At 34.7% G+C, this 13335-nt stretch overlaps 2 protein-coding genes and 1 pseudogene across 2 annotated transcripts; 2 read left to right on the top strand and 1 right to left on the bottom strand.

The window, feature by feature from the left end:
• Positions 1-3157: 3157 nt before the first annotated feature.
• On the top strand, positions 3158-5005 carry LOC142625819 (uncharacterized). Its single transcript, XM_075799543.1, has 5 exons — positions 3158-3496; positions 3632-3738; positions 3857-4004; positions 4221-4415; positions 4516-5005. The coding sequence occupies exons 1-5, from the start codon at positions 3293-3295 to the stop codon at positions 4747-4749; spliced, it is 888 nt and encodes a 295-aa protein (XP_075655658.1). The 5' UTR covers positions 3158-3292; the 3' UTR covers positions 4750-5005.
• LOC142625818 (uncharacterized) lies at positions 4954-9041 on the bottom strand. Its single transcript, XM_075799541.1, has 4 exons — positions 7921-9041; positions 7353-7621; positions 5953-6159; positions 4954-5592 (listed from the first exon to the last, which is right to left on the bottom strand). Exons 1-4 carry the CDS (start codon positions 8933-8935, stop codon positions 5437-5439), a joined length of 1647 nt encoding a protein of 548 aa, XP_075655656.1. The 5' UTR covers positions 8936-9041; the 3' UTR covers positions 4954-5436.
• Positions 9042-13110: 4069 nt separating this feature from the next.
• LOC142626576 (U2 spliceosomal RNA) lies at positions 13111-13335 on the top strand (annotated as a pseudogene).

Raw genomic sequence — 13335 nt, 5'->3', positions numbered from 1 at the left:
AAGGAAAGGGTCCCAGAGGCAAGGAAAACCATGGCCGCATTCTTTGACTTCTTATATATCTATTATATATATAGATATAGATATAATATGTACTAAATGGCCGCATTCTTTGACTTCAATCTAGGATTATATATATATATATATATATATATATATATATATATATATATATATATATATATATATATTGTGTTCAAATCCGAAAGAAGAATTAACCCCACATCGCCGTTTTCTTGAAATTTAAAGGCTCAATCTATGATTTTATATATATATATATCCTAATGAAAACGAAATTGTGATGCTTTTGTTCATAGATACACAGCAGCAATATCTATCCGTAAAAATATGAATAGAGTTTTAGGACCAAAATCCAACTTTTGAACCATCTAACATCACAACTGATTTCCAAGTTAATCTTCTAAACTTTTAATTCTTTGTTTCTAACGGTAAGAATCATACCTTGAAAAATCTGATTGCCTCTTCACTTGAATGTGCTCCAAACTCCAAGGGAAAAACACCTCTTATCCTCTTTGGTGATGAAACCTTCTTATTAAAACCCTAATTTAACTTTTCCTCCACCTTATATTTAACACATCAAAGATGTGGGCTTAGTGGGGTAGTGGGCTGTAGTTTAAAACCCACTTAAACTTATATTTTTAGTCTCCAAGAAGCCCATAAACGTCTTCCTCTTTTATTTATTTATTTAATTATTTAAACTACCACACCAAATTGTATGCGTTAAAACTTTAATCTTCTCACCTATTTTGTAACACCATAAAATTGTTTACTCTCATCTTACTATGCACACACAAAAAGTACCTCAACTCTATATTAATAATGACGATGACGGTGATGATCATAAAATAAAATCAAATCGGGGTATTACAGTTTCAGCTCTCTCTTCTCGCCTGGGTTTCCGCTTCCTTCTCTGTTGCCCCTCTATTACTATTTCCCACTATTTATACTTCCCTTCACCTATGGGGCTGAGACCTAAAAGCTTCTTATTAAAACCAACGTGGCCCAAGTACTCCTAGTAGATCTTTTGGTGAACAAATCAAGAGGCCCACAACAACAATACAATAATTAATTTGGACTCTAAAGCCCACCACGTTGACTATGAAAGAATTGTTGACTTGAGTTTTGCTTCCTTGCACACTACATCCATGTTGGATTGAGTCTTGGGCCTTTTTTCTTTTTCTTTCTTTGTTTTTGGTCTTCTCTTGAATTCACCCTTGGCCTGGATCTTTACTTTGGGCTGAATTTTTCTTTCACGCTTTTGGATCTTAAGTCTAGTCCCACTTTGTATGTAAAACCTTTTATTACCTATAAATCAAAAACAACTTATAATCCGCCACAAAATAGCATAAAAGTAAGGCTAAAAATACAAATATGAAAGTACTTTATTATTTATAATTCGTGCACATCATATCCCTCCTCGGTCCTCGGGTCCCCACGTATAAAATAAAAAAAGGGCAAATAATACTCCCTCTCTTGAGGTATGGAAAAATGACATTCACCTACAAACTTAAAAGGAAAAAACATTTTTCCCTTTTGACATTCATTTAACTAAACTATGTTAAATTGATGTTAAAAATGTTGTGTACTAACCTACCCTTTAGTTAAGAACATATTTCCAAAATTGCCCTCAATTTATTCTTAAACGTTTTACAAAACTCAAAATTTCGGCAATCATCCCTTCCCGCTCATCCTTTTCCACTGCTTTGAAAACGTAGATTGATGTTAAGGACTTTTCTTTACAAATTCACAGTAACAAATACACCTCAATTGGTCCCGTACAATCTCCCATCCCATGGCTCAACAATGATTCCACAGTGAATACGACAAAAGCTGAATAACCAAGTAAATATCGACAAAGCCCTCAAAATTGATTTGAACTTCTAGAGTTTCTCTTATACTTTGAATAATTAAAACTAGCTTAATAAATCTATAAATAGATATCCTGTATGATGAAAATGTGGTCTAACAAAATAAATTGCAATGAAATAAAAATAGTAACACAACATATATAAATACACACACACATGTACCTATGTAAATTCTATCAAATTTACCCATGTCTGAAAGTTTTTATATTGATAAGTGACTCTAAAAATTTCAAACTCATTTTTAAACAATAAAAGCTTGAAAGCTTCGACAAATTGTTTTATTTTATAAATTTTGATCCAAAGTGCTGGAGAGGGGTGCGATTAAAAAATCTAATAGGATCATCAAACTTTAAAAAATCAATTGGAAATGTGCTAGAAGAGACTAAAAAATTCACTTAAGCAACATGTTTTATAATATGCCCTTTTTATTTTTTATTTTATTTTATGTGAATGCTCTTTTCACTAACCATGGTTAAATTTTAGTAAAGAGAATCTTTTAAAAAATTAAAATGTTTCATTACTAATATTAAGAGAAGAGGGGGGGGAGTATTATTTTTTTTCAAATCTCAAGGGAAGGGGCTGTTTTTTCCTTTTAAGTTAGAGAGTGAGGGTCCGTTTGGATAGAACTTATTGCTGAAAACTGAAAACTGAAAACACTGTAGCAAAATAATTTTTAAATGTGTAAATAGTATTGTGAGACCAATTTTTAATAAAAAATTGCTAAAAACGTACATGAACAGTGCGTGCACTGCACGCTTGTCCCCCCGCAGCAAAAGAAAAAAAAAAACAAAAAAAACAAAACGCAGACGCAACCCATAATAAGCTGGATCTAAACCAGCACTGAGTGTCATTTCTCAAAACCTCAAAGGAGTGAGTGTGATTTGTCTTCTTTTCTTTTTTTTTTTTTTTTAATGCCAGAACATCAAAACCAACCGTATGCCATAGTCCTTTGCCCAAAAAAATAAAGAGAGGGAGATATTGGATGAGATTGAGAATAGGATAAAGATCGAGACCGTCCAAAAAGAACATGGATCAGGATCAAGGATCAGGATCAAGGGCCCTTGATCCTCTTATAAAAAAAGGCGTTCCTCCACCCCCACCGTATTCAATATCATCATGCCACGCGTCCTTAAAAAAATTCAAATGTAGCAACCGCAGAATTTGTTTTCAACTGCATACTATTCCCTCCTTTTGAAAATATTGCCGTTACCGAAAGAGCCCAACGTCTCTTTTCAACTTTTTCAAAATTTAAATTTTAAAACGAGAAAAGTAAGATCCTTTATACTACAACCAGTTTGGTAACTTGAAAGGCAGAATTAACGTACTTTCCCTGTTAAGAATCAGAACCCCACTCCGCCCAGCCCTTCAAATCAAATTTCTTCATTCCTCTCTCTCTCTCTCTCTCAATGGCGTTGAGACCCATTGATAATGCACTTCCAACAACACCAGAAAGGCCCAAAAAGCAAGCAAAAGTTGTGGTTCCAATCCAAAAACAATCTGATTCTATCGTCAATGACGAGAACAAGGCACCCACTGCAGCTGATGCCACTGTTGAATATATTTTGTCTGAAAATCTCAAGGCCGTACCAAATCCTGAGTCCAAGATCCAAGTACGTCTTTGTTTCAAGAGGGTTATTTGATCATGTTATATGTAGAATTATTTACCAAGAATGTGTTTTTGAGGAAACCCATTTGTTATTTTGGTCTAATTTTGGTTTCTTACTTTTGATTGGTTGGAAATACAGAGCTTGATTGAAGAGTTAGAGTCAAAGGATTGGATAAAAGTTTGTGAGTCACTGAATGATGTTAGGCGATTTGCGTTGTATCATTCTACTCTATTGCTTCCGCTCTTGTAAGAGATTCCTCTGTCTTGTTTCTTAAATGTTGCTATATACTATCAGTGAAAAAGAAAATGCATTATTAGTATATATATTTTCTTCTGTGGGGAGTGATGGGATTTTCTAACACAGGGAAAAAGTAGTGTTGGTGTTGGTGAAGGCCATGAAAAATCCAAGAAGTGCTCTGTGCAAGACCTCTATTATGGCTTCATCTGATATTTTCCATGCCTATGGTGACAAGTTCCTTGACTCCTTCCCATCTGATGCATTTGACCAATTGGTATGGACTCAATTTTATATTTTAGTTTATTTTTAGATCTCATGTGATGGGACTCATTGGTGTGTTTGGATTATCTTTTTGTTGAATTTGGCCGAAGGATAATTATACTTGAAAAATGTGAAACTTTAACAAATTGTACATAAGAAAATAAGTTAAAAGGCCAAAAGTTATGATGTGTCATGATTAATGGTTTGAATTTGTGTGGTGGGTTCACAGCTGCTGCAGCTACTACTGAAAGCGTCCCAAGACAAGCGATTTGTATGTGAAGAAGCAGACAAGGCACTAAACGCAATGGTGGGGTCAATGACTCCCTTGCCTCTGCTTAATAAGCTCCGGGTGTATGTTAGCCATGCCAACTTTAGAGTCAGAGCCAAGGCTGCCATTTCAATCTCAAATTGTGTTTCTAAGATGGTAAGTTTAGCAATCTACAATTCTTTCTTGTCTGGAAACTTGTGCTGCCTTCAAGATGTAAATATGAAATCAGATGCTAATTGTGTGGTCTAATGAACAGGGGCTAGAAGGAATGAAAGAGTTTGGGTTAGTAGAATTGGTTCAAATGTCTGCAGATTTATTGAAAGATAGGCTGCCTGAGGCAAGAGAAGCTGCAAGAAGCGTTGTGATTTCAATATATGAGGCTTTTACAGAGAGTGAAGAGCAGAAGCAGGAGGCATGGCAAAGCTTTTGCCAGTCTAATTTATCACCCATTCATGCTCAGTCCATATTCAAGATTATCCCTTCTTTATAGAACTTAGGGTAGTAGTGTGAGGGTGGTAACAGTGGAACTTGTCTAGGCATAATGAACTTGTCACGGCAAGAGCCCCTGTATTTGTTTCATGTAAATGCTGGTTTTTACATGAAATCTACGTGCGGACAAATGTTGAGATTTTTTTTTTATTTGTTTGCTGTAATTTTATTTGATACTTGGTTTTTGAGAAAATGCAGGGTAATGTATGAAAATAAAAATTTGGACTTTATTTCATGGAATTCAACTTATGGAGAAATGCTGAAAAAGTTAGGTCAGCCTAACTTCTATTTTAACAAAAGATTTTTCTTGATGAAAACCACTATTGTATTTCCAAAACTGAACCTAAAGCAGAGTTACACCTCTTCCTTCAGCCACCTAGAGAGAGTAGTTCTAAGATCATAAGATATGAAAATGTTACAAGTTACATGAAAAAATTGTATTCGCTGGACCAACAATATTGTTTCCAGTTGTAATAACAGCATGCTGCTTTGTCCCGCTTAATTTTGATGCATAATTGCCATTCATCAGCAACAAGCTCTTTACATATCTCACAACCACCAGGAGCTAATGCATTGAGAGAAAAGGTTGTTTTCACCAACCAAGGACCCCTTTTCTTGTAAAAAATGAGATCGAAGAGACCTGGACCCACCAGTTGGATGGAAAAAGATGATAAACGATGTCAATATTCTATCTTGAATTTGCTGTAGAGGCACTTTGATCTCCTTCAACCAAAGAGTGCAAAGCCGTCTCGACATCAGCAAATGGTTGGCCAGCGTAGAGTTGAAGTTGCCTCTTCTTCACAACAATTACCTTCATGCCATCTGATACTGCTTCATGAAGTTCCTGCAATAATTTTTCTCATGTTGAAACTAATATCTCTATGGCTAAGTAATGGCATCTAGGGATAATCATGACCTACTCTAGAACGTGACAGGGACACTTGCAAGGGTGTCACACACCCAAATAATTGTGTTGGACATGTGACTTTAAAGGGGTGATTTGAGTGCACCCCTTTGAACAGTGAGTTTCCATAATTTATTCTCAAATGCTTGGTTCATCCTCAAAAACATTATCTTGCATGTGTGGGTTTTGAATGCAATATGAGAAGTAATGTCAAACATTGAAGTGTAATCAAGTAAAGGGTATTTAACCTTGAATAAAATTTCCTTTACTAATCAAAAAAAAAAGGAAAGGTATTTTTACCTTTACTGGTAAAGGAACAACGTCAGAACTAAAATCGCCTAGATCTTCAAAAAATGATTCCAGTAGAAAACAGAAATTACTGGCATCAACACGATCCTCAAAAGCAACAGTATAGCAGTTGTGCTGTTCCTGTGCCTCAGGGGCAATCTTTAGGGTGTATAGTCCCCCCTGTCCTTCATGGTCAGAACCTCTACGCATAAGTATAGCCTGGAATTGGATAAACTGACAGTTAGTTGGGGACAACGAAAAATACTCATAATTAGTTAAAGCAATCTAAATGAAATTTCATAATAGGATTTACAAATTGCCAATTGTCTCAAAAGTTTAAGCTATTAAAAAATAGTGAATTTAATCATTTCACCATTATTCATTTATTCTAAGACTCCCCCTTATGTGTGGGCCTAGCCTCCGCTTAATAATTGAGGCCCAACACATGAGAGTCTTAACTTTTTTTAAATGGGAGGTAGAATACAGGGATTTGAACTAATGACTACTTGCTTTAATATCACGATAAATTACTTGTCCCAAAGACTTAAGGTGTTAGAAAATACAAAATTAATCATTTAACCATTATTCTGACAATGACAAATTAAAATCATATAGAATATATTTAATAGAGCATTAACTAACATCTAAGCAAATGAAGAAGAAACAAATGAGACTCATGTCATAATAGATTTACTTCAAGGGTCAACAACATTGAGCCTATATGTACATTCTGGTGGATTAACCAACTGAACAAAATAAAATTAAAAAGAAGAAGGTCCTAGAACCTATGTCGTCTATGTTGTCTGCAAATAGTATTATTTTAATTTAAAAGACTACAATTAGGCTTAATCTAATGGGAAAAAAAATCAACGGATACCTAGGGTCCAAACTTTTACAAAAAACAATGTACAGAAAATATGAAATGAAGTGCTAACAAACATAGGAATGCAAATGACATGAAACTTAATTGTGCAGTCAAAAAATAACCCAAAATAGCCTTGCGCCCATCTTGTGCCCATCCACAACAGAAAGATGATTGGAGAGGATTACATTCTAGTGTTGTGAAAATATCAACTTTCGTATTAAAAAAGGAAAAAAATTTATTATAAGGCTAGTATGCCGTATGGAATTATAAGTTAGGCAATCCTTATAAAATGAACCCAACTAACATGATGATTTTGAATGAATGGCAGTAATTCAGCTATTAATAAGAAAAAAAATGGCCAATGGTTTAGTCAAGTTGATATAGTCCAAACGCTAAACAATAAGCCACAGATTGGAATAGTAAATAGATTCAATTTACAAATAATATAAAGGTCTCAGTGTCTCACATTGGCAATGATACTGAAATCATGAATAACATTACGTTATTGAGAGAAATACAGTAAAGATACAAAGTTTCAGTTTCATACCAGAACATGAGGAAGCCTCGACCACCAAAAATCAGATTCAACGTTTGGTTGCTTTTCTCTGAATTTGTTAGCCAACGGTTCATCTCCAACTTCTCTGTGTTTTGAATTGCCATTTATACTAAACACAGCATGACCATCAGATGTGGAAGCAGTTCCCTCATTCCCATTTGTGACTTTGTGAGAATGTTGAGTCTCAAACTTTACTGACTGTTGCGAATTTACTACTTCAACTGAAGACCTTTCTGAATCAGTCTTCTGGACAACACGGCCTAAACAATTTAAAAATTAATTGAAGAACATACAAACATAACATAGACTTGCTTTTCGTTACACAGTAGAAATTTGTAACCAAACATTCAAAACATATTGAATGTTTTACCTCACTACCACTGACCTTCAATAAGAAATCCAATTGGTAAAAGAATTGAAAAACAAAAGTACAAGACTTCCATTCACTAAACCACTACCTAAATTAACAATATTCAAATCAATAATCAATATTCAAGCAAAACCATCTAATCAATGCAATCACAACACAATTTAAGCAAAACCCACTAACCAACATTACCATTTCTCTGTTGAGCATTTCCCAAATCCGACAATGACTCTTGCCCGCGCAATTTTCTTCTGTCACCTTCTACACTCTTCGAACCACTCTTCTTCCCATTATCCACATTACGAATACGATCCTTGGTACCTCCAAATCCCTTGGAACCATTTCTCACCTTCATTGGAGGGCTCTTAAATTTGAGCTTTTTCTTAAACATCAATGTCCCATTCGCATCCTTAGAATCCGAATTACCCCTCTTAACCTTATCTTCAACCTTATTAGCCAAATTCGAATTCAACCGCTTTTGCAACTTACTCAATTTCGCACCAATTTCTTTCTCAATTCCAATTCTACGCTTCGAAATCACACTTTCTTCACCAAATTCATCATCCTCGCCGCCTTCCTTACCAGCATTCTTCTCACTCCTCCGAGCTTCCCTTGCCATTGCTCGAATTTCTTCGATTTTCATTTCCATTTCAGAATCAAAATCAGAACCAAACAAAACTTTCTCTTTATTATTACTACTATTCTTCTTTCTATTATCATTATCCGAGCCATCCAAGTTCCCGTTTTTTACTGAATCGGAATTGGCTTTTCCCAGTATCCAAACAGAGAAAATAGTCTGAAACACAAATAGACCAACCAAATACGCACCGTATTTTAGGACAGACCTGGCCGATAATTTACCAACAATGCCATCGGCTGCAGTGGCCGATGTTTCGGAGCTCCGAAACTCTTCTACTTCAACTGATTCTCCAATGTCGGCGGCGCGATTCTCGGTAGATATTTCGTCTGTTGGAGACTCGAAATCGGGGCTTTCGGTTTCGGGGGACACGATGGGAATTACTGGGTTTGAAGGGGGTTTAGTTAGGGTTTTGAGGATTTTGGGGCGGAGATAGTTTTTTCGCTGTGTGGGTTTTGGAAGTGGGAGATGAAGCGAAGCTGATGCACGCGCTTTTGGTCGCGTGACGGTGGGGTTTATGGGAGGTGTGAGGAGAGACAAGGTGGTGGTGGCGCAGTGCGCACCCGCCATTGTTGGTGGCGGAGGAGGGTGAGAAATTGAAGTGGTAAGTTGGTTTCGCGCTTTTCAACTTTAGCTGAGAATTGAGTGGAGCTACTACCTTGTGCTAACGTGCACTGAGTGCGAATGTTTGTGATCAGAGGGTCTTTGATATTTGAGCCCAAGTAAGTTTAGATAATTAGATTTTGAGCCCGGCCCATTTAGGTGAATTTGTAATAAAAATGATTATCTTATAAAGTTATTTAAGATTTAGAAGCTCACCCAAGATAATATAGTTTTAAGTCTACATAACTATATTTTATATACTTAAGTAATGAATATATGGAATGATTATGTTTGAACTCGACTTGTTTAGATGTCAAGCTTACATTAAAACTTGAGTTTAGTTCACTAGCTAAATAAATGAACATAAACAATTTTTTTTCAACCCAATCTTGAACAACTCAATTCATTTACAAACTTAATTAGGGAGAACCAAGAATTCATTGGGGCTAAACTTAACTTGGTTACAAAAATGTGGTTTTAAATTCCACCTTTTGAAAGCACAAATTTTTTAAATTTCAATTTTTGTTATGAACAACTATTTCAAGCGACCACTTTATTGTTGAAAAATATTTTGCAAAAAAACGCACACTATTATTATGTGGGTGGAATCAGCTTTTTATTGATTACATGTTGATTAAAGTACAACTAAGAGAATTGCAATTTTAAAAACTTATGCATGAGCAAATGAACCAAAAAGCAAAACCTAAAATGTGTCAAAGGGAAGCTTTATGGCACGTGTTAATAAACTAAGAGTTCTCAAGATTATTTAATGGGTTACAAATATCTAAAGTCCAAACCACAAGAAAGCACTACTAAAATAAGCATAATTAGAGTTCGTTTACTATCATTTTTCCCCTTTTATGTTAAATGTCCATGTCATGACAAAGTAGATTTTAAAATTTTCAAGATAGCCTCTTATTCCCATTTATCCTAAGTAGAAACATCACTCAAGTACATTAAGAAAAATAAAAACTACTATGAACTTAAACAGATTCATAGAGTTCTAACCCTTTTTTTTATAGGTGGGATGGTGAGGAAGAGGGGAGGTGGGAGCAAATTACAGATTTTGGACATCGCCAAAAAATAAAAATAAAAATAAAAATCATTATCATTGGGTTCTCAATTGAATCTGGTAGAATTCTAACTTGCCAAAGCAACAAATCTTCAATTATACCAAGCTTAATTAAAATGCTTCATCCACGCACCTGGAAAAAAAATTATGTAGCTTTTCACTTTCACGACTCTTATATTATGTCACAAATGATTGACCTCCTAATTGGAAGACCACCACTTTCACTACTGTTACATTTTGTTATAAGTGGCATGGGTAATGAGTGTCACGGTGGATTTTTAATAATATTTTAATCCCTCCATTAGTCACGTCAGTATTTTCTGTTAGTTGAGTGACGGTAGGGGCTAAAATAATACGCGTTAATTGGTTTAGAGACTAAAAGTGGTAAAATGAAAATGTAGGGACCAAAATAGAAATAGGGTCAAAATGTAGGGACTAAAAATGTATATACGCCAAATTAAATGTAAATAAACAAAATTTACAAAACAGTGAAATATCTGGTTTAGAATTAGATAAAATATTTACTGTTTATGCAAATACATGCTTGGCCGTTAAGGAAAATACTAAAATTTAGGATTTGAAATTGAGTAAATTGTTGTGTTTAGTGTGTGCTAATTTTATATATATTTGAATAGAAAATACTAATTTTTAGGAAAAAAATTTATCTAGTAATTTTTTTTTTGAATTACAATTTTAACCCTATTTTTTATTTTTTGTAAAATAAGGATTATCTAATTAAATTATGAGTATTTAAAAAAATATATATTTTGAAGCTATAACTAACTTTCTAAATTCTCTTTATATTTTTTGAAGCTACATCTAATTTATTTATTATTTTGTATGATACATCAAGTTTTTTTGTCTAATGGATAATGGCAATAACTAAATTAACACGACACTAAAAATCTTACGGTAATTTAATGGTGGCGTTCTTAAATTTTAAATATTGAATTAAGTTAGAGAAATTTTTTATTTGATTTGAAAATGAAATATTTTGGTATGGATCAGTACCAACACACCATTTTAAAGTTATTGCTTAATTTAACTTATCGTGTGTGTGTGTGTGTGTGTGTATTTTAAAGATTTCAAACTAACTCTATAGGGGGTCTGAGGACAACCATTCCTACAAGACCATGCCTGATGAGCATATGAGCCCAACAGGCCGATCTTGTGAAGGAAAACCTAGTGCAACTTGAAAAAAAGGGTTTAAAGGAGGGCCTTTAAACAGGCGAAGGAAGGCCTTCTACCTGGGATGTGATCGTCCTGAAATAAGCAAGAGGGATCCTGCCCTTAGCTTGGAGGTATGATTCGAGGGAGGCAAATGTGGCCAACATGGAAGGAAAGAGAGGGGAAAATTTGTTAAGGAAGCACCCATCACTTCTGCATTGAATGTACTACACCAACGAAACCAGCCACATTAATAGCTGAATGACACCAAAATTGTGTCAAGGCAGCCTATAACTCAATCAGCATTTCCTCCAAAGGTGGGATGGGGCAAGTATCTAAGGGAGACCAACCACCCTCTATGTGGAGGGTTAGGATGAGAAGGGAACCACTATAAAAGGGGAGGACATCCCCATGAACAAAGATCTAAATCTAGAGATTAGAGAGAGATCACTCAAACTTTTATCTCCCAAAGTGTAATAAGTTTACTTGGCTGACCAAGAAGACATTTATAGACTTTTTTACTTTCCATTCACTTGTTATTTTGTGTTTCTTTTTGTCTGGATCTTTTTCTCCTACTCCAGCCCTTTGGATTAGGAGCCCACATGTTGGTCCGCTGCACTAATTTCTATAAATTAATTGTAGTGGGCTTACTCTCAAAGCCCATCCTTCGCTTGGTAGGCCTTGATGCCTATTTTTTGCCCCATACAAATTCCATTTAACTCATTAGGTATCCTCCCGTATCAAAAAAATTACAAAAATACATATAATTTTGTATTAGGCAAAATAATCTATGAGAGCCTAAAAAAAACATGTAAAGGTCAAAAGAATCTGGTATTTTAAACAACACATTTTAAGAGGTTAAGTGTATTGGTTTATTGATTGATACCAAATACTTTGGCCGGTTTTGTCAATGTAGTTTAAAATTAATAAATTGATATTTTTCTCATTATTAATAATTTAATTTATATCAAAAGAGTACAAGTAAATATATATTTTAAATGTTAATGTCATGACAATGATCTTCTCTTTCTTATGTTAACCTTTTCTTAGATAAGTGGCTGAGAGAGAGAGAGAGAGAGAGAGAGAGAGACGAAAAGGGTTGCAAACCACATACATAAGACACTACAAAAATATCATTGTTATTAAGTTAGAGTTTGGCTTACCTCTAATACTTTTTTAATTGGAAGTCTCATTTTGTTTTAGATACATAATAACAAGTGGTAGTAAGTTTTAATTTTCATCTAATATTTAGTTAGTGGGTAATGTAGCAGTTTCTCATTAAAATAAAAAAAGATTCAAGTTAAAAAGTACTGGAGATAAGCTAAACCCATTAAATTATTATTTGAAAATGGTAAAGTTCTAACTTGTTAAAGAAAGATACCTTTAAATTATACCAAGATCAATTAATACCTCAATAAAACGAGTTTAAGCAACTTTTCACATTCGACTCTGATTTTATGTCACAAATGATTGGAAGACTACATTTTCATAAATTCTCCAAAGTTTTTTTTGTTAATCATGATACATTATAAAAGTGCACCTGCTGATTGGTTTGCAAGCCTCTCAGCAAAAAAAGAAAAGAAAAGAAGATTGGTTTGCTAGCTGAAATAATTTTTTATTAATTATTTTAATTCCCCCTAGCCAAACGGTTTGAATTTGATACCCGAAAAACCTTGTTTGCTTTGTTGTTCCGATGTCAACTTGATCATGTTGACAGAGGGCTTTTGCTACGATATTGATGAAAAGTTTCAGTTGGTACAGCGGTGAATCTAGACTCTTTATACGTCTCGATAGCACTTATGCGAAAGTTAATAAATTAATAATAGGGTCCCACACCGAAGAATGACAGCAGTGAGGAGTGAAGACTTAGATATAAGATAAGAACCGAACCACTGTACAAAGCATACCTTTCTCGGCCTTTCGGCTAAGATCAAGTGTAGTATCTGTTCTTAACAGTTTAATATCTGATACATGGCCCAATGGGTTGTGTATCATGCGACCCAACCCATTGGGTCACATGATATTAAATAAATTTTTTATGGGGGAAGGCCCGTAATTGTAGCTTGCCATTGGGGCCTTTAAGAGTCGCCCATGTATTGCACTGCTGCTTGGGCCTGGCGCACCCCAC

Source organism: Castanea sativa, chromosome 2 (genome assembly GCF_040712315.1).
Source record: "Castanea sativa cultivar Marrone di Chiusa Pesio chromosome 2, ASM4071231v1".
Taxonomy (NCBI): domain Eukaryota; kingdom Viridiplantae; phylum Streptophyta; class Magnoliopsida; order Fagales; family Fagaceae; genus Castanea; species Castanea sativa.
Note: the sequence above shows the minus strand (reverse complement) of the source record. Positions and strands in the feature narration are given on the sequence as shown.

Coding starts and splice junctions, on each gene's coding strand:
- LOC142625819 (XM_075799543.1), top strand. CDS start 3,293: ATGGCGTTGAGACCCATTGATAATGCACTTCCAACAACACCAGAAAGG. Junction 3,739..3,856: donor ACTCTATTGCTTCCGCTCTT/GTAAGAGATTCC, acceptor TTTCTAACACAG/GGAAAAAGTAGTGTTGGTGT. Junction 4,416..4,515: donor CAAATTGTGTTTCTAAGATG/GTAAGTTTAGCA, acceptor TCTAATGAACAG/GGGCTAGAAGGAATGAAAGA.
- LOC142625818 (XM_075799541.1), bottom strand. CDS start 8,935: ATGGCGGGTGCGCACTGCGCCACCACCACCTTGTCTCTCCTCACACCT. Junction 6,160..7,352: donor CGAGGCTTCCTCATGTTCTG/GTATGAAACTGA, acceptor ATCCAATTCCAG/GCTATACTTATGCGTAGAGG. Junction 5,593..5,952: donor TTGTTCCTTTACCAGTAAAG/GTAAAAATACCT, acceptor AAATTATTGCAG/GAACTTCATGAAGCAGTATC.